Source organism: Balaenoptera ricei, chromosome 13 (genome assembly GCF_028023285.1).
Source record: "Balaenoptera ricei isolate mBalRic1 chromosome 13, mBalRic1.hap2, whole genome shotgun sequence".
In the NCBI taxonomy this organism is placed as follows: Eukaryota; Metazoa; Chordata; class Mammalia; order Artiodactyla; family Balaenopteridae; genus Balaenoptera; species Balaenoptera ricei.
Window position 1 is genome coordinate 2,811,797 of NC_082651.1, and position 26,781 is coordinate 2,838,577.

Genomic DNA, 26,781 nt, shown 5'->3' on the forward strand with positions numbered 1-26,781 from the left:
CTTAGAAGGACTTCCAAGGGACGGAGCGAGGGAGGGACGCCTCCAACTCAGCCTGCGACAACCAGCGACTACAGCATCCGTCACCCATGGCTCATCGGGACAGATGGCCTGCCCTGCTTCAGCCCTACTGGGAACGCTTCTGATCACAGCAAAGACCCACAGTCCTGCGGTGCCGGAAAGAAAATCCCCCCACAGCCTCACCAGCACGGAGGCTGGAGCCCATCTCTCGCCCCATCTCTGTTGCAACAAAAATGCCTACATTGAACTGGCACAGAGCAGCCTGGGCCGGTCCAGCAGGAAGCGGGGTTCCCTCACCTGCCTGCCAGTGATACGGAGGGAACCTGCTGGATGATTATGGGAAGTTCTGAACCAAGTCCCGGGGAACCGTTCTGAGGAAGAATCGGTTGGCACATTCACACCGGGTGGCAACCTCGTGTGTTAGGTCCAATCTCGGCAGGTCCTCGGTGATCCTCTGACCTCTGAAAGACTGATGACAAATGCAAGGCCCTGCGGCACCGCAGATGCCCGGATAGAGCAGGAAGCCCGAGGTACAAGCTCTCCCCTGCTATGATCCAGCACCGAGGCCTGGGGTAGTCCCTAAACCACTCTATGTCTGCCCGTTTGGTTCAATGTACAGAGAAGCTGTAAGAACAGCACAAAGGACGTTATTTTCCCTGAACTATCTGAGAGTAAGCCGCCAGCGTCCTGTCCCATCACCTCAACACCTGGCGTGCGTCTCCACACACAAGGGCGTCCTTCCTCCTCCACACAAAACCGGGACGTTAACACCGATACACGATTACTGTCACACTCAGACCCCACTCCGGTTTTGCTAGTAAGGTCCTGGTTTTCATCTGTAAAACAGGGAACCCAGTATCACTAGGATTCCCTCTAACATCCTAGCTGCTTAACTCTGTGACGCAGCCCCATCAAACGCCCACCCAGTAAGCCCTGATATTCAACTTGGTGAAAAAAACCCAAGTTCAAGCTAAAGGCATGTGACCTGTCTCTGTCACAGGCCTTCTCTCGGGGAAGATGCTCAGTCAACCGTACACGGATAGGCCTCGAGGAACCCTGGGAACTTCACCCCCAGGAACCGCCCCTCCCCGACCACAAGCATCAACCCAGACAGCGCAAGGACTCTTTTCGTTAGTGAGCGCTGGTCGCCTCCGGTAGCCGCTCTCTGCTCCCAGGTCTGGCTTGGAGTCGCAGAGGCGGGGGGCCGGTCCCGGAGCTCCTCACCGGCAGGTGACTAACTGACCTCAGGCAGGGTCGCACTGGGGCCAAGGCTAAAGCAGCAGCCCTGGGGGCAGCTCACTTCTGGTTCCACGTGCCGCAGGAGGTGGTCAGCGAAGGATGTGTGTGCCTTGGAACAAACCCTCCACGGGCGGATGCTGACAGGTTATAAATGGAACCATAGCTTCCTGGGTAGCCCAAGTCAGCACCTGGGCCCAAGGCAACCATCGCGAAGACAGGTAACCTTCGGGGCTTCGGCGGGTTCCAGCTGCTGTCGTCAAGTGGTGACAAAAACCGTTCTTCAGTAAAATCCCTCCCTGGGAGCAGCTTCCCCATCTCACAAGATTTAGCACAACGCTTTCCAACACCTAACCTGCATGGTTTTATGAGTCGGGTTGTGTAAAACACCAAGGCCAGGCCGGAGCCCAGGAACGCACCGAGCCTTTCAAAAACATCGCCTGGGCTCTGCCGGCAGGAACAGTTCTTGAGGATGGCTCCTTGTTATCTGTGGAAAAGTTCTCTTGGACTAATCGTGATCGTAAGTTGAACGTGAGAGGAGACCTAGTGTATCAACGTGCTACCCGTCTACAAATATGAGCTCATATTGTTTTATTTAATTATAAATTATTAAGGGAAAAGGAAGAGCACTAGTCCTTTCCTAACGGAGAGACCTTTTCTGGAAAGGTACTGCTTTCTGGAGGTTACTGTAACAAACTATTACATGTGATTAAATTAAATTGGCGACCGACCTCCGCACAGCACAGGGATACAGGAAAGCAGGAGAGAGCTCTGCCGAGTCACGGTTACCTGCAGTTAGAGATGCCCACACGCAAGGAGAACACAGGGACTTTGAGGGGGAGTCCGGTGCTATTGTGTTTCACACCAGGTGCCTGCCGGGGAAATCTCAACCACGGCTTTAGAAACTGGGTGGATTTCCATGGCAGTAGAATTACAAATGTGGATGATGTCATGAGCCGCTATTAGAAGGTCAACATGTGTGGTGGTGTTTTTGACGTTGTTTTCACGCCTTCTAATACGCAGTAGAGAGAATTTCTGCTGGGTGCATAATCAGTCTACGATCACGCTATAATTCCAACAGCACACCCGTCACGGTAGTTTACACAGGAAGCCACGGATGCTTTAGCGCCAGTCTTCTCTGTAACGGAGACCAGCGGGCGGCAGGAGAGGCTGCGGAAAGTTTTCCCACCTTCCTTCTCGACGCTGATGCCTCGTCAGGTCTGACGATGGAGAAATAAGTCACACCGCCACGGTGGTTCTTGTCGGGGTACCTCCCTTCTCTGTGACACCGTTCAAGGGGGCAATGGAAAACTCACGCCGAGACAACAAGGTCTCTCTTTGTCCAACAAAAGCAAGGCTTTGGGTGACCACGACAAACACATAGAAGCAAAAAAGACAGACAATGAATGGGGGCATTTCTCCCCGGCGATGGGCATACTGACCTCCAACAGTCTCTAGACTACAAATATTAACTGCCACGAATAGACATGGACGTTCAGAACACAGCTTTGCTGGTGTTTTTACATTAAATAATGCTAGGTACAAACGTTTCCAAGGCAGTAATGTGCCTGGCGGGGGAGGAGGCCTGGAAAAGGGTGGTCAGTCCACAGAGGAGAAGCAGATCTCCCCAGCACAGCTCTCGAGGGCCAAGCAGAGCCGAGGGGAGAGAGTTAAAGAGAAGCCAACTTTGACTCTATTTAAGGAAGAGCTTTCTAACAATCTGTGTTCTCCCAAAATGGAACTTGGCTGGCTCTGGGGAAGGAGACGTGTGCCCGCAGAGCTGGGGGGCCATCTGTCGGGGTGGGGGAGCCAGCCCGGCACCCACACGAGGACAGGCTGTCTGAGCCAGGCCCCCCGAGTTCTGAGAGGAGCCCCGGGGACTGACTGCCGCTCGTGAAAAACCGAACCCCAGCGCCAGATGTGCTTCGGAGCTCAGCTGTCTTCTCGTGCTAAAAACTGAAGGGAGGGATGACAAGCTGTTCAAGGGAATTTGTAGGTAACTCAGAGGGCTTGCTTCGCCTTATTTCACTCCCCAGCGTTCCGTTCCATTTCTGGGTGTTTCATTCTTTACTAGAATCTTGAGAATGTAGTTTTGAAAAAGGATAAGAAGACAAAACAAGTCAACAATGTTGAGCATCTCCAAAAAAAGGTACTTTAGTGGGTGAGAAGCTGAAATTGGAAAAAATAGATAAAATTAAGCGCAGGGCACTCCTAAAGTATTTACCTACTCATGCTCCCCGCATGTCTTAGTCACAGTTAATAGAGAGTTATAAGCACAGGACAACAACGTTTCTTTCAAGTGACATGCTTGGAAAAAACGATAAAGAGGGTCACTTTTGTGAAAAAGAATCAGATTGCTCATGAAAAACGGAATTTCTCCATCAGGCAGAATCTACGGTAGCTGGTGTGATTCTCACGCAGGCCAGTGTCTCATTTCTCTCTCCAAGCCGTGAAAATAACCTAACCCACAACACAAAATTACTACCCAATGAATGAAGGCTTTACTTGGTTTTGAAAAGAGTTAGTGGACCCTTCAAGATTGCAGAAAATGAAAGATGAATATTTTGCAACACTCATCACATTCAGAGTTTAATTTTCTTTTCAGGTTTCCTGCCTGTTCCCCTCCCTCAAGTGAAACTAATTCTCTTGTTAGCATAAAAAGGAAAACCTCAAGGAAATGTAACATGGGTGATAACATTGACCTGTTTCAAGAGTAAACTCTTCCGTGATAACCATCGGTCCCGGGGGCCACCCACATGGTGCTCACAGAAGTAGGCATTGCTGACTTTCAGGAAGTCACCCTCTCGCATCCTCTGCAGGACGTCCACGCAAAGGCGAGATCGGACACCATCAACTTCAGGGGACTTGGGGTCTTTCCCACATCCGGACACCAGGGAAGGGAACAGGCACGTGGGAAGAAAGCTGGGCACCCAGCAGGCCCCCTGCGGGTCACCCTGGCGGCCTCGTATCACCCCGCCGCTCGAGTCCCCCCGCCTTAGCTGCCACCGTCCAGGACTGCGGCATGAAACACCACCAATTTAACAGAGGGAAAAAATTCCCCGGGTTCAAAGTGCTTTTTTGCCATCTCTTCCTCTATGTGCAAACACCACACACACAGGACTTCGTGAGAGAGAAAAAGATTTGATGGGATGACCTGGGCGGACCTGGGGAACATGCCCGGAGGTGGTCATTCCATTTCAGGACCCTCCAGAAAGTTGATGGCAGGAGACAGAGACATGAAGGGGGCTCCGAAAGACAGAGAAAGGCCAGCTTACATAAACCTCCAAACTCGAGAACCTCTAGGAAATGACCAGCCGGATATTTCTGCACTGGATCTCTCAATGTCCAGAGATTTTTTAAAAAAACAAGTAGAAAGATGTCAATATTTAAAACATACCCCCCCTTTTTTTTTTTTCCCCTCAAACGCAAATGAAAGAGATGCCCTCCACCCCGAATCCCGCTGAGAAAGCACCAGGCCCCCCCCCGCCCTCCAGGCCGGGCCCGGGGTCCTGCCGCGCCCGCCACTCACCGAGCGTGTCCTTGAGGTTCTTCACGAGGGAGCCCTTCTTCAGGCTGTTCTTCCTCTCCACGTAGTTGGACGGCACGTAGCCCGTCCTGTTGGCCGCGTTCCGCACCCGCCACCAGGTCCTGGAGTCGTCCAGCAGCCACAGGCGCTCGTTCTTCTTGATGTCCAGCTCCTGGCCTTGCTGGGCTGTGTAGTCCCACTTGGCTATGACGATGACCTCCTCTGTCATCTTTCATGGAGTCCTTCTGCCAGCGAAACATTCGGAGAGGCTCATTAGACACCCGGCCAAGCGCCATGGCTACTGCATCCACTCGGAAAACTGCACCCGGACAGCTTTTCGTTACAGCTTGGCAACCAGCTGTCTCCAGGGTCTCAAACACTCAACCTTAAGATGACCTCCTTTCAACAAGCTTTAGTGCGCTGTTGAGAAACGGTGACCTTATAAAAACGAATCTTAATTTTGCACGTGGGGAATTCTGCTTCTCTGCTAAAAACAAAGAACAACAGAAAACTTGCCAAAAAATTCTAAATAACCGTATCACGATTAAACGTGTTCACTGGATTAAGTGAACACCAGATCCTCAGAGCTGATATCTTTACATCCATTTTCTCAGGATAAGCTGAATTTTATGACCATATTTAATGACCGTGACACACCCAAACCGCAATGTGGTATCCTGGATTGGATCCTAAAACATGAAAATTAGTGAAATCCAAGTGAAGCCAGTCAATAGTCTACCACTAACCAGCGTTAATCTCTCACTTTTGACAAATGTCCCTGGTCAGGTAAGATGTTAGCACTAAGGGACACTGAGTGAGGGGTGTTGGGAATGCTTTGCACTATCTTTGCAGCTTTTTCATAAATATAAAATTATTCCTGGAACTTGAAACACAGATGGTTATAGCAGCTTCATTCATAATTGCCAAAATTTGGAAGCCATCAAGATGTCCTTCAGTTGGTGATAGATAAATAAACTGTGGTCCATCCAGATAATGGAATATTACTCAGTGATAAAAACAAATGAGCTGGGCTTCCCTGGTGGTGCAGTGGATAAGAATCCACCTGCCAATGCAGGGGACACGGGTTTGAGCCCTGGTCTTGGAAGATCCCACATGCCGTGGAGCAACTAAGCCTGTGCGCCACAGCTACTGAGCCTGTGCTCTAGAGCCCACGAGCCACAACTACTGAGCCCGCGTGCCACAGCTACTGAAGCCCTCGTGCCACAACTACTGAAGCCCACGCACCTAGAGCCCATGCTCCACAAAAAGAGGAGCCACCGCAATGAGAAGCCTGCGCACTGCAAGAGAGTAGCCCCCGCTCGCCACAACTAGAGAAAGCCCGTGCGCAGCAACAAAGACCCAATGCAGCCTAAAATTTAAAAAATTAAAAAAAAAAACAAATGAGCTGTGAAGCCATGAAAAGACATGAAGGAACTTCAAATGCACACGACTAAGTGGAAGAAGCCCATCTGAAAAGGGTAAGACTGTATGATTCTGTCAAAGACTCTCTCCTTGACCAAACTTTAGTCAGGCTCCTCTGAATCCTCTTCCCAGACTAGGCCTTGACTACTGTATTTCTGTGTCTGTACTTCCATGTCCATTGCCCAATTTCAGCAAGAATCCTGCTGAGTTGGTTCAGCCAGAATCCTCCATCCCTCACCCAGGTGATGTCTGACCATCCTGGCCTGTTTTCAGGAAGGACCCTGTTAGGTCAGGGCAGCCAGAATCCCCTCTTACCTCTGACGTTTCCTCTTAGTAGTTTTCCATCCATCTACTCCCCACCCAGCTCCTGGGCTATACATTCCTACTCTTCCTTCTTGTATGTGGGCTTGAGCCCAATCTCTCTCCCCTATGGCAAAAATCCCTCGGAGTCCTCCCCTAAGTAAAGTCTGCTTAACCGTTCTTTAACAAGTGTCAGTTTTTCTTTAATAATTCCAAGAATGTAACATTCTGGAAATGGCAAAACTACAGAGACATTACAAAGGTCAGTAGTGGCCAAGGGCACAGGGGAGAGAGGGGTGATTAGGTGGAGCACAGGGTTTTTAGGGCAGTGAGACAATTCTGCACAATACTATAATAGCAGACACATGTCGTGACACATTTGTCAAGACCCATAAAACATTCAATACCAAGAGTGAACCGGAATACAAAATTACTCCAAAATTAAAAGTTTATTAAAACAAACAAAAAAAGACAGTACATCGCATACCTAGTTAAGTCAATCCTGGAAGTAATAAATAGCAAAGGTATACCTGAATGACTGTAATGAATACAGTTATGAGCTATTTCGTAACTTCTCGGGTAGAAGGTGGGCATTTTTGCAGCAGAAAAATTCAACATTCAGTCCTTTAAATGACTAGACGTTTACTCAAAACTAGGAAGAAATGAATAATGGAAAGACTATTGACTCAAATCCCCTTCTTTTCTGACAGAGAGGAGTTCTCATTATTTATAGGGATGGCTTCAGGATGACAGAGGGGACCTAGCGCACTGACTACACAAAAGCATGCATCCCATTTTTAAATAACATGACACTTTCTGCTAGATGCTAAAGACACTTATAAATAATACATGTTCTCCTCTTTCATGAATTAACTTCCAAATTTAGAAATAACAAACCTTTGGGGAAGGAGGAGATGTTTCATAAACCTTATGCATAATGTACACAACATCCAAGAAGATAGTGTTTACACAAATCTCATTTCCAAATTGTAGACAATATTGTTATCTACTTTCAGAAAATCTCAAGTCTACGCCGTGTCTCCCTCTATACTGAACTCACTGTCAGGTTAGACTTCTGAAGGTCATGAAGGTCGTTTCTCTTTTTTCAGTAATAATGGGAGGGACCAGAGCAGTAATAGGAATGGGCTTCAGAGAATATTTTATTTGAATACCGGGTTTGTGTCTTCATTACAGTTTCAAAAAGAGATTTTAACAAGAACAGACCATCACTTAAGACCAGTCAAAACAATTTATAAATTTTCTGCACGACTTAGCTACATGAAAAGCAGGTAAGTAAGGCACTGGCTGGGCCTGGTAGGTCTCAGTGCACATCGAACACCACATGGGAGGGAACCTAGAAAATGCCGTGCCCGGCTTCACCCCCATGGGACCCTCTATGAGCTGGGCCTGAGCATCCACAGTGTGCCACAGGCCCCAGGTGACTCTGACAGCCCTCCTCACAGGTGCTCTTCAAGGGTCCGGGGCGTGGCCTAAGCGCACTGCTCAGTCTGGGGGAGGACACTGGAGTGCATGGGGGCACTCATTCACTCGGCAAACACCCGCCTTTCAGGGAAGTGTGAGCTTTCAGGAGACGGAGGATCAGAGATTCAGTGCCTTCCTGAACAACAGAGCCAGGGTTTGAGCGCAGGGCTGTGCTCCTGTGCTCACTTCTGGGGTGAGCTGGGGAGGGGGTGAGAACTAATGTGGGGTCTTTGACAGGCTTATTCCACCCAGGACATCTGTAACTCTGGGACAGAAGAAAAATAAGTTTCCAAGCACCTAAAAAATGAGCAGCTGTTCCTTGGACATAACAAAGGCCTTTAAACCTGTTGTAATTGACTTATGAAAGCTTCCCATCAGTATAAAAGCTTCAGGAGTCCATCAAATCAACAACCACCCCACCCAGGGATCACAGCCCCCCGTCAACAACCACCCCACCCAGGGGTCACAGTCTCCCATCAACAACCACCCCAGCCAAGGATCACAGCCTCCCATCAACAACCACCCCACCCAGGGATCACAGCCCCACCCAGGGATCACAGCCCCCGGTCAACAACCACCTCCCCCAGGGATCACAGCCCCCCGTCAACAACCACCTCCCACAGGGATCACAGCCTCCTGTCAACAACCACCTCCCCAGGGATCACAGCCTCCTGTCAACACCACCCCACCCAGGGATCACAGCCTCCTGTCAACAACCACCCCACCCAGGCATCACAGCCTCCCATCAACAACCACGTCACCCCAGCGAAGGCTGCCAACCAACAAGTTCTATCCCAGCGCCTCTGAAGGCCAGCCAATGAGGACGCCTCACTCGAGTACAGTCCACCAATCAACAACCTGCTCACTTCAGCGCTTCGCATGTCAGCCAATCAACAGCTGTCCCGTTGTCCTAAGCAGCATCCGCTGTTAAGGGTCAACCAATCCGTGAGAACTTCCGCCTCAGATACTCGGCAGATACCGACCTGGTGGTGCGGAAAGCTTCCTGAGCGGAGCGGAGTGGGGGCCGAGCGGGCGGCCAGCGCCCTGGGTGAAGGCGGATGCGGTCAGGGTCCCTTAGGGCCCCGCTGTGGACCGGGGGAGGAGAGTCGCGTGGACGGGGACACGGACTGGGGGCTGCACGACCCGGTGGGCGAGGGAGGGACAGGACGTGAGGGCCACGCTCAGGACGGGGCAGGAACCCAGGGCTAAGCAGGAGGAGGCGGCGTAAGTGACCCCGGACAGCGCCTTAGAATAAAACCCCAGATGCTTCCTCTCCTGCTTGCGGTCAGTCAGCGCGCAGGTGCAGCAAGACCCCCGCCCCGCCCCGCCCCGCCCCCCAGCACCCGGGCCACAGACCCCACGGCCTCCCCTCGGACGCCCAGCCTGGAGGGAGCCGTGCGGGGGGCGAGAGTTGGGGGCTCCACCCGAGGCCCCGGGAAACTGCTCCAGGAGCCCAGCCGGAGCGGTTCCTTTCAGTCGTGAGCGCTTTGCTATGAGCGTCGGACAGACTTCAATAGCAAGAGGCTGGAGCTGAAACAAGATTATTCCCCAATAGAAAGGAGAGTACAACTGACTTAAATTCCTAATATGGAAAAGCTGTAACAGAGGAAAGTCTGAAAAAGTACATTCTGACTACTGCAACTTTAAGTCAGAAATGGGATTCTGATTTAGTCTAAGAATCACAGAGGTCAGATGCAAAGCATAATGCACGTTTATCCCTCCAGCTTGGGCAGTTCAAGAGAATCTAATTTTTTGCCTTCATTAACTAAGCTAGTTATCACCCACCGAAAGACAACAGAAAGAAGAGCCACGAATTTAATATTTTATAGCCAGATCACGTCTCATGTCATGTGACCAGTCTGGAATAGAGCTTAGCAAGAACCCCATGCTATACTAAATAAAAGAAATTCTCAGAAAACCTAACATGATAAGCTGCTTTTTCAAGTCTTGGATGGAAGAAGATTTTTTTAAAAAACCCAAACAGACTAGAATAGCTATAAAAACTTTCTTGGCCCAGTAGTTGTCACTAACTCCTAAAATAATATCAATCCTATTCTGGGACTCTCTTTCTAAAAAGGATCCCCTGAACTGCGTCTTGGCCAGTTTATGACTGGGTTACATAATCCTCCTGATAGCCAACACCCCAAAACGCTCACAGGTACTTCCAGAGGGGTCACGGGGACCACGTCGAAGCACTCGGTCATAACCGCAAACAGAAAACATGAGTCAAGGATCTGGGATTCGACGCTTAGCTGAGCCATTTGCGCGTCCTCCTTGGCCTTCGGCTTATTCTGTAAAATGGGAGCAGCAGTATTTGCCTCGCCTCAGAAGATACTTCGGATGCTCGGGAAGCAGCCTGATAATGTCGTGTTTAAGGGGTCGGGGTTTTGTGTCATACGGGCCGGGCTTGGAGTCCTCTGTGCACCTTAGCCCAGCTGCCCTTCTGTCACACGGGGTAAGAAGAGCACCTCACCCGGGAGCTTGTGAAGACAGTTCCGAGCACCCTGCCCACACAGAGAGACCCAGAACGGGAACCACAGTCAGAATGAACGCGCTATGTGCACTGCAGCACACGTGGTCCGTGTAGGGGGCAGGGCGGGGGGGGGTCGGTCCAGTCCTAGTGACCCCTCCCTCCCTCCCTTCCTCCCTTCTTTCCGTCAGGCTCTCCTGAGCAGCAGATATGCTTCCAGGGCACCAGGGTTCCCTGGAGAGTGTGCAGACCCAGGGTCCGCTCTCTTGTGATTCAAGCCCCAGGCACAGAAGCACCTCTGCAGAGACCCCTCCCCTTCCCTCCCCATCTAAGCGTCACCGTCCAGGGTCTCCTCCCCAGAGGTCATTAGCGTACGACCTACGGCTGTCCTTCCCCGAGAGCACTTGCATCACCTGAGGTTACCTGTTCACTGTGTGGGACACCCTGTTATGTGCTGACAGTGGCTGCTGAGGCTTCAGCCGCCCTGTTTAATGGGAAGGTCAAGGAAAGGCAGACTGATGACTCAAAGTTAACGTATTCAATACGTCTGCCTCATTCATCCTTCTACGGACTGACCAATCTAGCTGGCCTCGGAGAAGACCAGGGTCATATGGCTTTAAAAAAACTGCCAATCCCACTGTGTAGTAGAAACCTTACATGGATGGAATACGATTTATTGAATTCAATTCAAAACAGAGACAGAGAGACAAAACAGGTGTAACATTTTACCTCTAGGATATTAACTTGGAATTTCAGAAAAATACCTGTGTGCACACATGGATACAGACATATCAAAGTATAGAGCTATGAGCAAATAACTGGTTTAGAGAGGAACCAGGTAAGAAAAGAGACTGACTACATGAAAAAAAAAAAAGTCACACTTGCCGTGATTTTCAACATACAGTCTGAATTACTCCAATAATATAATCTACTTCAAGATGCGTCTTGAGGATTTTTCTTTGTACCATCTCATGCCTTCGAGGCAGTCAACCGATTATTATGGAAACTCACTCAAACAGAGGTTTTCTGTAGATGCAGTTGGAAGAATAATAGCCCAGCGCCCCAAAGAGGTCCACATCCTCCTACCTGGAACCTGTGAGTATGTCAGGCTACATGGCAAAGGGAATTAAGGTCAGCTCATCTTGAGGGAGTATCCCGGGGGGCCCGGTGTGACCACAGAGCCCCCATGAGCCGGAAAGGAGACAGAAGAGTCAAGGAGGGACCTGCCAGGACGAGGGCAGCCCCTAGCAGCTGGAAGAAGCAAGGAACAGGTTCTCGCCTGGAGCCTCCAGAAGGTACCAGGCCCTGTGCAACCTTGACTTAGCCCTGTGAGACCTGGGTGGGACTCGTGACCTCCAGAACGGGAAGAGAATACAACAGCCGCAGAAAACCAACGCAGTGAGCAATCATGCCAAGGTCAGTCCAAACAAGGAACACTTTCTATGTTTTCCCTCATTTATCACCATGTTTTCCTCCCTTGGTTCTTATTTGCAAACACTTCAAAACAGTACATTTGCATTAAGGAGACCCACTCAAAGAAACAGTCTCAGAAGCAGCTTTAAAAGACCTTATAAATTCTTTAAGTTTCAGGTCGTGTTGTAGATAAAAGACTTCCCAGAGGCCAACGAATCTGACAGGAGTTGGCAGGAACCTGTGGTGTCCTGGGTGGAAAGGTCGGTTGGTGGCTTTGTACAAGCAGTATCGCTGATTACAGCTGATGCGCTTCAGCTTTAAGTGGGACACAATATGGAATCTCATGGCTGTTTCAACTCTCAGCAAGTTAATTAACCTGTGACAGGGGTCAAGGTCTTACCACTTCCCTGAGGCACAAAAATACACTATGTGTAAAAGAGAAAATAAAGAGAGCAGGCTTGGCACTCAGTCACAGGAGGAGCCGCCAACTCCCCTCGTGCCCGCGGGGCTGTTTCCTAAGTGAGCTCATCCGAGGTCTACAGCCACCCTCTGAAACAGAGAGGATCTACACACAGCCTGAGTGAATGATGAAACGGGGGCTTCGAGATATCAAATAACTCGTCCAAATCCACAGGCTAGAAAGTGCCTGGGCTGGGATTCAAACCCATGAGAACGGTCTTATCCCAAAGCCTGAGCTTCCTTCCTCTTGCAGCTGGTGGAGTCCTGGATAGCAGAATTTTGCAGCATGGCCAAAAAAAGAAATCCCAAGGGTAAGGCGGGTGCCAATAAACAAAAACTGAATTTCAATTTCATTTTGATAAATTTCATCCGTGAAAACACCTGGGGGAAAGAGAAGTAGCTCCTATCTTCCAGGTCTGATCTGGGAAGAGCCTCGCTGGTGAGGCTTGAGGAGAGGCCAAGGAAGGCCAGACCAAGTTGAAGGATAAACTTTCCCAATTTCAAAACACAGGGTCAAAGAGCTCCATTCCTCACGCCCTTCCCTCTGGGGGTGCGGGGGGGGGGGAGGGGGAGGGGGGGCAGGGAAGCCCATCTTTCCTGCTGTCTCCTGTCCCGCTGTCACCCTGAGCAGAGGCCTCTTTCCTGCAGCTGCTCCTGCTGGGCGTGGCTGAACGGTACAGGGCAGAGGCTTCTGAGTCTCTAAGACCCTAGTGACCTTTGCTCCGTGGGTTATTCTGGAGAATGTCTTTTTATGATTTTTCTAATTTTGTTGGATCACAGTCAAAGCCTGTGGCCTGTACAGTCTCTGTCTTTGAGTCTGGAAAGGTCTCCTCTGTGGGCACCGATGGGAGCCATTCCCAGGAATGTTCCTCTCTGGTCGGAGGAGGCCGGGGATGGGAGATCCAGGCTCAGTACCTACCAGTGAGCGACCCTGGGGGGAAGTTGCTTAACTTCTGACCTCCGTTTTTGTTTGCAGACATCAGGATGAAACGAGACAATCACAGGAAGTACCCGATACCTGGTCAGTGCTGGGTAAATGTTAGACATCCCCACTCTACCTGTGTCTGTGTGACGCCCAGTGGCAGGTCTCACTGGACCATAATTCTATTTCTGATTTTTTGAGGAAGCACCATATCACCTGCACCAGTTTACACTCCCACCAGCAGTGCACAAGGTTTCCAATTTCTCCACACCCTCACCAACACTTGTCGTTCTGCTTTTTGGTAGCAGACATTCTACTTACTGGGTGTGAGGTACACAAAATTTCCTAAATGAACTTTCTTGAAAAGGTTTTGTTAGTGGATGGCAATTCTCAATAAAGACCAATTTTTATACTTTTTTAATAAATCTAGGGTTTCTGCTGCACCCTCTCCCCGTCTTCTTTAAAGTGAATTTCTACTATTAATTCATCCTTCCTGCCAGGATCAGCACTTCTCTCCCCCAAATTAAACCACATTAGAAAAATACCTTAAAATGTGAGTCAGTTTTCAAGAGATAATCACCCAGCAACTCATTTTACTATGTGAAATGCCTGGACAAAACCAGTATTCCAAAGACTAGCCTATAAGTCAATACAACTCACTAGCACCTAGGAAATTTTACAGAAGAAATAGGACTGGAGACTCTGTTGTTTCAGCTATAATCTGGGAAATACTATTTTTCGCACATAATTTACTGCTCAAGCCCTGGAGTTCCCATTCTGCTAACTTTTGCTAACCTCTCTCAGTTTCCTCCTGGGTGTCTTAGACATTCATCACACTGGGAAGAAGGTCATGAACATTAGGTAACAGCCAAGCACCATCATTTTGGAGAATCACAGTCAATTTAATAAGCCAATTTTATTATATGGTATTAATTGTAAAACAGATGAAAGTCCATAAAACTGCACTGGACTTGGAATCAACACTGCCTTATGCCAACCTGGAAGACATCACAGTTAATGGAGTGATGGGAGAAATGCCAGCAGTGGGAAAATGTCCCCAAAAGTCATATTCACAGCGACAGAGCAGAAGAGTGGCTGCCAGGGGCTGGGGGGAGGGGGAAACAGGGAGAGGTTGGTAAAAGGGTACAGTAGAAGCTTTCAGCTATAAATGAATAAGCTCTGAGGCTCTAACGTAAAACATGATGACTACAGTTGATAACGCTGTATTGTATGATAGAAATTTGCTGAGAGAGCAGAACTTAAATGTTCTCACCAAAAAAAGATAAACATGTGAGGTGACAGATGTGCTAATTAACTAGATGGGGAGAATACTTTCCCAATGTATACCTATATCAAATCACCACCATGTACACTTTAAATATCTTACAATTTTGTCAATTACACCTTGATAAGGCTGAAATTTAAAAAAGAAAATAAAAGGAAAAATACCCATTTTTGAAAATGGACATTGATATCTTTGGTGAAACTTGACCTTCCTCTAAAACGTCAAGAGAGCATGAAGTATTTTCAGACAATGCCTACCACTGCTCCCAAAGTAAACAAACAGCCCTCTGTCACTGTATTTAGGGGTTTATTAAGCCTTGCTATTTTTTTCCACAACCATGAAAGTAGTTGCAACTTCTATAACTTAAACACCTGGTTCATAAACATATCAAAGTATAAATGTCATGAGCTTCCTTGAATCAGCTAATGAATTCAGCTACACTATTGGATACCTGACCTTTTTCCTGGCTACCTTATTATTCAGGATTCTCTGCCTAATTCCAAAACATACAAGGGTAAAAGAAGCAGAGTGATTTACAAAACACACTCCCTGTGATCTGGGTCTCCTAGCATCCAAATATGACTAAGCTGTCACAACCATTTTAGTTCTTCAGATGTATGTGGTTTATGCCCACATTCCTACACATTCTGGTTTAGATTTTCCTATTTAATGGGAAAGGTAATTACAGAAAGCCCCTCTGTTCCTCACTCTGGGGACAAGGACCCGCACCCATCATGCTCAGCAGGGCAGGAACCCAGTTCCTGAGAAGGGACCTGAGCTACTCTGGTTTAATTACTAAACAGACACCTCTACAAATTCTAGAAAGATAAATGCTAACGTTTATCCCAAATGTACGCTTCTCTTAAGGAAATCTTCCCTATCATTCAAGAAAACAATGAGGAAATAAAGATTTCTAGCATCTGTACGCGATTTTTTAAAATAAATTTTATTTTTTAGAACTGTTTAGTTTCCCCTATTATTAACATCTTCCATTACTATGATACATTTGTTACAATTAATAAACCAATATCGATACACTAACTAGAGTCCACATTTCACTCAGGCCTCCTAAGGTTTTTCCCTAATGTCTTCTTCTGTCCCAGGATCCCATCCAGGACACCACCTTGCCTTGACTCGTCACGTCTCCCGACCCTCCTCTTTGCTGACAGTTTCGCAGACTTCCCTCGTTCTGATGACCCTCCCATTTTTGAGGAGGACCGGGCAGGTGTGCTGCACGATGTCCCCCAGGTGGAATCTGTCTGATGTCTTTCTCCCCACAAGGGCTGGGCTCTGGGCTTTGGGGAGGAGACCAGAGAGGTGAAAGCCCACAGTCCCTGCGTTGTCTCAGGGTGCCTGCTGTCACTGTGACTGCCCCCTGGGCTGACCCCGTCACCTGGCTGAGTCCTGACTGTCCGGTTTCCCCCCTGCAAAGTCCTTCTCTCCTCCTCCCCACCGGGCTTTGGGGAAGGAGGCTCTGAGCACAGCCCACAGTTGCCGTGGGGGTGATGCGCCACCTCCTTGACGGACAGGATCTGCAGAAATTATCTGGGATTCTGCCTGGGAGATTTGCCTCTTCCTCCCCATTTTTAGATCTATTCAATCATTTATTCATATTAGTATAAACATATTTATTTTATACTTTGAGCTACAACCAATACTTCTTATTTATTTTGTTGCTCAAATTGTGCTAACTTCGGCTGTTGGGAGCTCTTTTCGTTGGCTCCTGTGTCCCTCTGACATACCCTGTCATTGCAAGTGTGTGTCTGTGTGTGTGAATTTGTGTGAGTCTGTGTGTGTGAGTTTGTGTGTCTGTGTGAATTTGTGTGAGTTTGTATGTCTGTGTATGTGTGTGTGAATTTGTGTGAGTTTGTGTGTCTGTGTTTTTGTATGTGTGTCTGTGTGTGAGTTTGTGTGTGTGTGTTTTTGTATGTGTGTGTGTGTCCGTGTTTTTGTATGTGTGTCTGTGTACGTATGTGAGTTTGTGTGTGTGTGTTTATGTGTGTGTGTGTATGTGAGTTTGTGTGTGTGTTTTTGTATGTGTGTAAGTGTATGTGAGTTTGTGTCTGTGTTTTTGTATGTGTGTGTGTGTGTGTGAGTTTGTGTGTGTTTTTATATGTGTGTCTGTGTGAGTTTGTGTGTCTGTGTTTTTGCATGTGTGTCTGTGTCTGTGTGTGTGCACACGTGCATGCGCATGCGCTCAGAGCACATCCTGACTTTCTGGCGCCGCGAGCTACTCCGGCTCACCGTGTGTACCTGCCGCCCCAGTCTCGGGACCACTGCGGCGGATTGTACTGGCACCGGCGGGACCTACGTCCCACTTCTGGTGTGTGTAACACGCAGAGCCCTCCTGCGGTGACACCAGTCCGGCTCCTGGGTGTTGTTGAGAGCAAAGAAGCTCTTGTGAGTGATGGGACTTGATGTGTCTTCCACGCACCTTCCCTCCCACCACACAATGCTTTTAGGTGACGCCTTCCGCTGGGTCCCTAACCTGCTGCTCACAGCGTCTGCCCTGTGGCCATCCGTCCCCTCCATGTCCACCGTCACCGGCTTCTCCAGGTTCGGCGCCATCATCCCCTCGCTGACCTGCCCCGAACCGGCCAGGCTGCCCTAGTCCCACCTGCGGTCTTGGCTGTACGCACTTCAGCTCCTCCAAGCGTAATTCTTCACCCTCCACTTAGCGGAGCCAGGACGCGGTAACACGTCAGGAGCACTTGCAGCGGTGTCCGTGCTCTAAGTCAGAGCCCCAAGCGCACGTGTAGAGAACTCTGGCGGCACCCGCTCCCCACCTGCCCCAGGGCAACCGATCGTGCGAGAGACGCACCCGCCCCCCGGCCCACGTCCTGTCGTCCTGTCTCTGACCCCGGCTCCCCTGGCAAGCCACGCCCACGTCCTCCGTGAACGCCCTCCCCGGTGAGGGCTGTTCCAGATCTTCCCTCTCTGCCCTTGAGCACCGCCTCCCACTCCCGCGTGGAGCTGGTGAATGACCTTGCCTCTTCCTTCACTGAGGAAGCAGAAGCCATCGGGGGTCCCAGGGCTGCAGGCGCCTCTGTCCCTCCGGTCCCCGGCTGACCGTCGGGGGCCACCTCCTGCATGTCGGACCCCACCCACCCCCTCTTCCCGAAGGATCTGCTCCTCTGGTCATCCCCCCCTTCTCTCCACCGTGGCACGAGTACTCTGCTCTCTTCTGGGTCATCCTTCCTGCCCGCTGACGGCGGACACGGCCCGTGAGCCCGTCGGGGGCAGCCGCCCCTCACTCGGCTCCCTGGGGTCACGCAGCCCTGCTCTGCCTCCTGCCTTGTCTCTTACTGGCCCCTCCTCGTACCCAGAGATGCGGCGGCCAGGCCTCGACCCTCTCACCCCCGTCTCTCCCCAGGCTGCTCCCAAACGCAGCCTCCAGCCCTGCTCCCCTCCAGATGCCGCCTGCTACCCCGTCGCGGCGACACCTCCACGTGGATGCCCCACCGCCCTCCAGACCCATCCAGACAGAGCTCGTCGCCACCCACACCGAACCAAAACCAAAAGAAAACCAATCACACGAACGGCAACCACAAAATCCCACCCCCCATCTCCCCAGGTCCCCTCTGAGTACACGAACAGGAGACGACCATTCACCCAGGTGCCTGTCGGGGCAAGAATCCTAGCACATCCCACAGCACGCGGCGTCCCCATCCGTTTCATCAGCAAAGCCCGCAGGCTCGCCTTCAAGATCCGCCTCAGATGGGACCAGCGCCGGCCCTGCCGCCGCCCAGCTCCGAGCCAGCAGCAGCAGGGCCCGGACAAGGAGGCCTCCTCCTCCCCGGTCCGTGCCCACCCTCTGGTCTGACTCCCAGCAGCAGCCTGTGGTACCTGCGAACGGACAGCGGGCTGGGCCTCCTCCGCTCAAGCCCCGCCATCCCTTCCCATCACGCTAGAACACAACCCGAAGCCACTGCCAGCGCCAGCTCTTCCGCCAAGCCCGCAGCCCCCGCTCCCTGGCACCTGCCTTGCCCTCCTCTCCCTCTCACGTCCACATCCCAGCCCTGATGAAACCCAAGCCTCCGCCCAGCCCCACGGCCCCAGCTCATCTAGAAGAGCTGCTGCGTTCCCCCTGCCGCCCCCGCCCGACAAGTTCCCTGCTCTGCTTTCTCTCTTCCTGGCACTTACGGGGACTTCGCGCATTATTTCTGGCTGTCTTCTCGCTGAGTGGGACTCCATGCAGACAAGGATTCTGTCTCCGCGCAAACCGAGACCTCAGAAGCGCCTGAGCCCGTGTACCCAGCAAGCACTTGAAGGCGTGCGTGGACGCTCTGCTGCTGTGCCAGCCCCGCCACCAGCGTGGACACAAGACACTGAGATGCTGCCTCCGACGCTGAAGCCCTGGTTTGCGGTTGGATTCAAATTTAAGCAACTTCATTTAGAACAATCTCACCTCTGGATACCGTCATTGTTACTCTACGTAATAAGGGCTCTTCACTCATGAGGGAAGCCATGGAAGAATTCCAATTGAAAATTTAAATTTCATGTCGTGCAGCTACTTTGAATAAAACGGGGGAAGTACATGGAATATACATAAATATTCATGAAATACAGATCAATAAGGAAGGGTGAATCTTCCAACTTTTTCTGACAACTGGTGAGAGCCAGGAGCAGAAAAGGAAAGATGAAAGTTTAGCAAAGCTCATTAAACTACTGAGAAGGCACCGTCTCAGACTCTACGATATACCTGGCAAAAATCAGTTAAGTACTGTCAATAAAATTCCCGCATTTCAAAACCTTGCATTTACCTTTATCAGCCCCCAAATTTAAAAATAGGTTGTTGAACACTGAAACAACACAAAATACATATAAAACCCTTCCAGCAGAGTTATAAGAATACAAGACTCCCTTTTATAAGAAAGCATTAACGTTTATAAATAGTGGTATGCCATTTGTGCCACTGCTGGCACAGTAAAAGACTCTGTTCAAAGAAAGTCTGGATTCTCAAGTGAGAATTATCGATCTTCATAGATCAAAATATGATGAGGTATACTTGTAACGAAAACAGTACATATAATAACAAAGGACTGGTACCTAGAATATATAGAGTCCTGCAATTCATGAAGAAACAGACCAACAGCTCAATTGAAAGCAAGTGAGGACAAAGTCATTGCCCACAAGGACAGCACAGAGGATGAATCGACACAGAAAAAGTTCCACCTCGTCCATGATCTGAGATGACAGTGAGATGCCTTTTTATGCTAGATGGACAGAAATGGACCAGGTGATGGATGGCGTGAGTGTCAGGGGGACTGGGGGGCAGTGGGAGTCCTCATATTCTGCCAAGACAGGAACACGGCAGCCCTGCCCGGGGAGACAACGTGGGGTCATCTGGTAAAGCTGGGCGCTGACACAGCACACGGGAAGCACCTCCATGCAGAGAAACTCTGCGCTGGGTCAGGGGGCCTGCAAGCTGCAGGCAGAGCAGCCCTGCTTACGTCGGTTAAAGAGGGGCCGTAAATGAGAATAAATGAGAAAGGAGCAAGGCAATGGATGGCCGAGTAAGTCAACCATTGGGGGAGAAGACCAACTTCCCCAGGAGAATTCAAGGAAGTGACACGGATCCTCCCCGCTGGAGGAGGTAGAGCGTAACTCCCACCCTCAGGGTGGGCTGCACCTGGAGACGCCCTCCCAGAGAGGACAAGCTAAGAGCGGGCAGGAGACAGCTGGCAGCCGCGCCCGCTCATCGACAGGTCAGATGCACGTGTGAGCCCCGATGCCCTGCGGTGAAGATGGCACTTTACCTCCGTGGTCCGCCCGCCAAAGACACACTACCCCAGTCCAACGAGGAGAAAAAGAGCGGACAAATCCCACCCGAGGGGCACCCAACACGTCCTCCTCAAAACTGCCACGGTCAGGTCATAAAAACAGGGCGAGCCTGAGGAACCCACAGCCTGAGGACACACGGCAACTACCTGTGACGTGCGTGATGCGGGTCCTGGTGGGACCGTCCACACCCGCGGGTCGTCCTCACTCTGAAAGACACTTTATCTGATGTTAGCACAGACATTCCTGCCTTCGAAGTTTCCACTGTGATTAATGTTTCCATGGTCTACCTTTTTCCATCCTTTTATTGTCAACATATACACACACATATAAAACGTCTATACAGCATGCCAGGAGAGTAAAGGACACCGACTTGGCTGGTATTTCACGCTGACAGGGAGGGGTGCCGTGGGGAGCAGTCAGGAACGGCCCCCGCCCCGGGGCTGGCGCTGGTCAGAGGAGTTCAGGGCCCTTTACCCGGGAACCCATCTGGAACCTGGCTCTCATTTGGGAATAAGAATTGTCCGGCATGTTAGTTACATTTTTGCAGGACAAGCCCTGAGTGACCAGGTGTTCTGAACACCGGCCCCCTCAAGTTTTCCATCCCTGAGACAGTCAAAGTGACAGCCTCCCCAGCCCCCCGCAAATGTCATCCACACTGCAAGCAAAACACCTGTGGGGACAGAACTGGGTCTCCCGGGGTCAGCCTCCCAGGGACAGGGAACATCCGAGGCCCAGCCCTTGAGTCAGGAAGGACACAGCGTAATCATCTTCTGGTTATCAGAAGATCCGCTGGGATCCTACAGGGCCAGGAGCTCCGATCCTGACGGTCAGGACGCGTCGACGGGAGGGGCTCGGACCCTGAGGGCTGCAGGGTCCAGTTCTGGAAGGGAAGGCATCGCGAAGGTCTTCAGGGTTTGCAGGGTATGACACAAGTGACAGAGCGGGACTGACCACGTGCACTGCCTTCTATGAAAGTGGAACCAGTTCCCATCCCTTCTCTGCAGGTGACCCAGATACTGGCCCCACTGGGCAAGAAATCCCTAAAAGAAGAGAAATGATCATTTCCCTCTCACACAAATAATACAGACTCTGCCATGTGATTTCTCCACCAAGGACCTCCGCCCCCCCGCCCCGGCTGGAATCTCCAAGCACAGAACACAAGGCGTGGAGGGCAGGTATCGGCTCCCGGGCCGGCTGTGATCTCAGCACCACGGTGCCCGGCGCTACTGCCTGCTTCTCTGTCATGTCTGTTCGATTTCTGTGCCTGAGAGCAGTCTCCCTCGAGGGTCAGCTCCCTGCAAGGATCAAAAACCACAACTGCCAACACACACTGTAATTAGGCCTGGAACGGAATTTTTTAAAGGCTCAGGAATTATCTGAAGTGTGAATATATGAAAATCCTCCAGTGGAGGACCTCAGAAGGTCCCTTTAGGGGAGACGGGTGGCAACATACAGACGCTCAGGCCCCTTCGGCCCGCTCCAGGTTGGTCTGGAGTGGGGTCCGAGTGTCCCAGGCGGCCCCGCGAGGACAGTGCACATTTCAAGGTGGCCCAGGGCCCAGCGGGGGTGAACGTGCACAAGGGGAGCCGGCAGGGCCAGGGGGCCGATCCCCCGCCTCCCTCTGACCTCACTAGGCCTCAGCCCCAAACGAGCCCCACGGCGCCCCAGCTGGCAGGGGATGCAAAACCCAGGGTCCGGGTCAGCAGTTTCCAAACTGGTGATCAGAAGGACTTGGGAAGCTCCAGAGAGAAAGCACGAACGTCTAGGCTTCCCCAAATTCGAGTCCCTGGAGCTGGGGCCCGGGGTGCGTGTTTTCAGAGGTCCTCCACAACCCTCAGAAGGAACCAGGTATGGGGATGTCTCTGATGAAGCACTGACACCTCGGTTCTCTCCTCCGCCAGCTCCTCGGAATCCCGGGGAGCTTTCAGCCCCGGAGACCCGGACCTGCCCGCCCAGCCCAGAGTGCAGCCGGCAGGCACGGGGCAGCTGAGGCCTGTGTGCCTCTTCTGGAAAGAGGAGGGAGGTGGGCCGTGGTGTGTCCCTCTCCACGCCGCCCCCAGCCCCTAATCCAGCATCCGTCTCCCCCTGCACCCGCCCCACGCGGCCAATGGGAGAACGAGGGCCGGCAGCCTCCGCCGCTGAAGCTCAGGGAGGCCCCGGAGCCCTTTCCTGGAGGTGGGACTCAGGTGGCGGACGGGCGCCACGAGGTTGCTGCGCCTGGGGAGGGACCTAAGCTGTCGCACACCCTGACCTTTGCCCAGAATCTGCGGGGTTGGCTGCAGTCCTGTCCCTAGATGCCCGGATCACAGACCCAGCGCTCACCCAGTGCCTCCGCGCGACTGTCCCGGAAACTAAGGCCCAGAGGGCAACACACACGATGGGACTCTCAGCCCCTCCACCGCGCACCTGACGCTTCCTCCAGGAACTTCTGTTCCGAGCACAAGTTGGGATCTACCCCCTGGGAAAACATGACCAACGTTCTGCAAAACTGTCTTCATTAGGAGCTTCCGGGTGATAAGATGTGGTCATTTGAAGGTGGCCTGTAAGCATGCAGCTCCTCCCACAAAACAGGCCCCCACAGACCCAGGCTACCGACAGGGAAGATGTCGATGGCTTTCCCAGCTCTTGCCGTCTGGGCACGGCATGTCCCTCTTAGCCTTTGTAAGTGCCACAGACTCTACCTCAAGAACTCAGGTTCAGAGCACAGGCTACAAACCCCCAATGCCTCCAACCAAAGCCAGTCTGACTGGGCAAGGGGGTCTCGCATCCCCTCCATTTCCCACTCATTCCCTGAGAGCTGGGGGACCCAAGCAGAAAGCAGCGTTCTGCGGAAACACCCCACCTGTGGATGAAGCATTCTGCTTCCCCAATGGGCCGGGGGGCTGCCCTGGGCCGTCCTTGACCGCGGCTTGCCCCTGTGTGCCCAGGGGGGTCTGCACACAGAAAGGTGGGAGAGCCAGGGGCGGGCCAGGGAGCCTCCACCAATCCCACCAATTCACGTGTCAACGTGACTGTGGGACGAGGTCGACTCCGAGAGGCTCAGAAAGCAAATGTCATCTCACAGGGAGATGTGGGGTTGGCCCCCAGTCAGGGCCCAGCAGGTGGACACGGTTTCCCCACTCACCAAGCACTGAGGGGTACTGGCCTCCATCCAGAACCTGCTTCTGTTACTATCCTGTTCATTAACACAGCACCAAAAGTCGCTCTCCTTCAACGGTGATCTTTCACGGTCTTGAGTTATTCATCCTGTTTTATAACCATCTTAACATCTTGGAGCCAGACGGTTTCCAAAGAACGCACTTGTGGTGTTATAACAAAGGCCAACAGGAGAGTCGACCCTGATCAGCAGAAATCTGAAGCTCAAGGTGCTCTGTGCGCTGAGACACGCCAGCGACAGGGGAAGCGGGGGGGGGGGTCCCTGGGGCCACCACCAACCCTCCACGGTGTTCCGGGACCAGCAGGCTGCACTGCACTTTGCCACCCAGCCCCTTCAGGTCAGCATGCCCTGCAGGTGGGTCCGTAGAGGGAGTCTCATTCTGCCGTGGCAGTTTAGCGCTTTTCAGCTTTATCGAGGTACACTTAACTATGCAAGGAGTTGCACGTATTAAATGTGTACAACTGGGTGAGTTTGGACATATGCAAACACACCTGGTACCATCACCACAAACAAGGTAATAAACACATCCATCACCTCCAAAAGATGTACCCGTTCAAGGTCTAGTTTGCTTTCCAAAAGCCTACACCCCCCTACCCGGCAATACACACAAACACACAGCAGGAATATGTTTTGCTTTTCTGGAGGAAGGAGGCCAAGGAAAACACTTCACCTCTCCTACTTTGGGAACCTCAAGCGCAGCAGTGCTTTATTTAAAGCTCCGTGTGGCCGGTGTGGCTTGTTTTTAAGAATCGCTCTCTCACATCTGCATCGTCTACACGCCTGGTCCAGGGACTCTGAGAGCAAACAGCGCGTGTGCGGTCAGCACCCTGCAGCCCCGGTGCAGCCGCGAGTCACGGGTCACCATCTGCCGGGCCGTCTTGGCAAGTAAAGCAATCTCTCCTGGCTCTTTTCCAATTTTTATAAAATGGGGGTTGGGGGGACATAGCCACATCACCTGATCTCAGAAAGAATCTATATGAAAATGCCTTTGTAAACTGTAAGGTACAATTCAGAGAATAGTGGAGAAATGACTGCAAAGTTAATGAATTCAGTTCTACAATCTGTCCTAAGCAAAAGAACTGGGGTGGGGGGAAGGATTCGCTTTTTGTGTTTTTAATTTGTGTCCAGCCTTCGAGGAAGCCACACCGTTGGGGCATGTCGGCTGTGACAGAAAAGAGAAATGCTTGGCTAAACTTTGACCGTAACCTCAACCATCAGAAAAGGATGATTTCACTGCCACGTAAAGAAACGGTAAATCTCGACTTTATGCAGCTTCGCTCTGGACACAGGTGCCGTGGGAAGAGCAGGGGACCCCAGGGATGATCCCACACACAGGAAGTGTAGGAGGTCCTTCAGCCTCCACAGATGACTTCCCTCTCAGAGGTCAGTTGGGAGTCACAAATACACGGCAACATCTGGGAAGATCACAGGTGCAGGTCCCAGGCCTGCCGAGCTGGCCTCAGCTGGGCCTTGAGCTGCTGAGCTGGCCCTGGGGTCTTCAGGAGGTACCGAGGCCTTTGGAAGATTCAGGTCCTGTCTCCTACCCCCCAACCCCTCCCAAAGCCTTCCTCCCTCCTCCCATCTTTAGGTTTCCAAAAGGGGCTCGCTTCCAAACCCTCCTCGGTTGCTCGAGATTTTGCTAGGGAAAATAAATAAATAAAATTCACGGTCAAGTAAGAATGAAAAAGGCTTTGGGTCAGGAAGATGTGGGTTCACAGCCCACTCTGCCCTACGAGCACAGGGTTTTGGCCAGGTTGTTTCATCTCTCAGAGCATCAAGGGGTCCCAGGTTCAAGGTAAGCACGCAGATAACAGGTCGCTGCCGTGTCATTGCCGCGGAAGGTCAGAGCCGGGGGGCAGAAGGAACGCGGGCTTGGAAGCAGCAGCTCGGGGCCAGAACAGAACGCTGCTTGTGGGTTCCACTCTGTGACCCTGGGCAACCCTCTTCGCTCCCCTGAGGCTCAGTGTCTCTGCCTATGAAATGGGGGTAAAAAGATCTGCATTCCAGCCCCAGATAATATCCTGCAGGAGACATGGGGAGGCCAAGTACCTGGCAAGTGCCCGGTACGTTACAGGTGCTCCCACTGACTCACCAGCAGCTTAACTGTGGTAGAATCAACACAGCAATATTTTTTTTCAGCAACGCTCAATACCTATTGGTCAACTATTTAATCAATTATTACAGATCTAACCACTATATCGACTGCAACATCAAAGTCTACGGCCATCCCTAGACATTCAGTAGCCCCTAGAAAGACTCAACTAGTCCAGCTGCAGAGGCCCTACCCCAGGTGCCTCAGGGGTCCCAGTGAATCGGGAGTCGTGGTAAGGGGATAGGATGGTCCCTTCTATTTTGGCAGAAACTCAACAAGGTACTTTCAGGTATCTAGCCTCCCAGCAACAGCTGTGACCCTAAAAACTTAATGACAGAGAAATGGGTCTTGCATGTGAAAAGTCTTTCTAAAGAATCTCTGTGGGTGCAAAGTGAGTGACCGGCGATGTCCAAAATACCAAAAAGCTGGGATATGGTAAAAGACAGGAGTAAATTTAAGTCAACTTTACTTAGTATATGAACCTTGGGAAACTGTTGTTATAAAAATTGAGGCTGATATGAAGGCAAGTAATAAAAATTTCCTTTACTAAAAGAAATATGACGGGATAGCATTCTTACAAACATGAAAGTGACAGACATGCTTAACTTATTTTCTCCTGCTGGATGCACAATTCAACAAACCACTGCTGCTTCTACAGTAGAATGGAAAATGATGCGTACAGACTTAAAATTGTTATCAGCTTAAAACATACTATTATAAGATGTTTTATGTTAGCCTCATGGTAACCACAAAGTAGAAACCTATAACAGAGACACAAAAGAGAAAGAGAAAGATATTTAAGCATACCACTCCAAAAAAATCAGCAAATCACAAAGAAAAGAGACAAAGAGGTGAAAAAGAAACAAAAGAATATAAAAACAGTAAGAAAACAATTTTAAAAAGGGAAGTACATACCTATCAATAATTACTTTAAATGTAAATAGACAAAATTCTTCAATCAAAATACACAGAGTGGGGCTTCCCTGGTGGCGCAGTCGTTGAGAATCTGCCTGCCAATGCAGGGGACACGGGTTTGAGCCCTGGTCTGGGAAGATCCCACATGCCGTGGAGCAACTAGGCCCGTGAGCCACAACTACTGAGCCTGCGCGTCTGGAGCCTGTGCTCTGCAACAAGAGAGGCCGCGATAGTGAGAGGCCCGCGCACCGCGATGAAGAGTGGCCCCCGCTTGCCGCAACTAGAGAAAGCCCTCGCACA

The 26,781-nt window shown here is 51.0% G+C and overlaps 1 protein-coding gene across 3 annotated transcripts in view; it reads right to left on the reverse strand.

The window, feature by feature from the left end:
- The window catches only part of NCK2 (NCK adaptor protein 2), a 138,256-nt gene that overhangs the window by 36,870 nt on the left and 74,605 nt on the right, over nt 1-26,781 (reverse strand). For all 3 annotated transcript variants that reach the window (XM_059942876.1, XM_059942875.1, XM_059942877.1), the window contains exon 3: nt 4,784-5,025. In XM_059942876.1, the coding sequence (XP_059798859.1) occupies nt 4,784-5,009 (226 nt within the window). In that variant the 5' untranslated portion in view covers nt 5,010-5,025. The remainder of the gene's footprint in view (nt 1-4,783; nt 5,026-26,781) is intronic.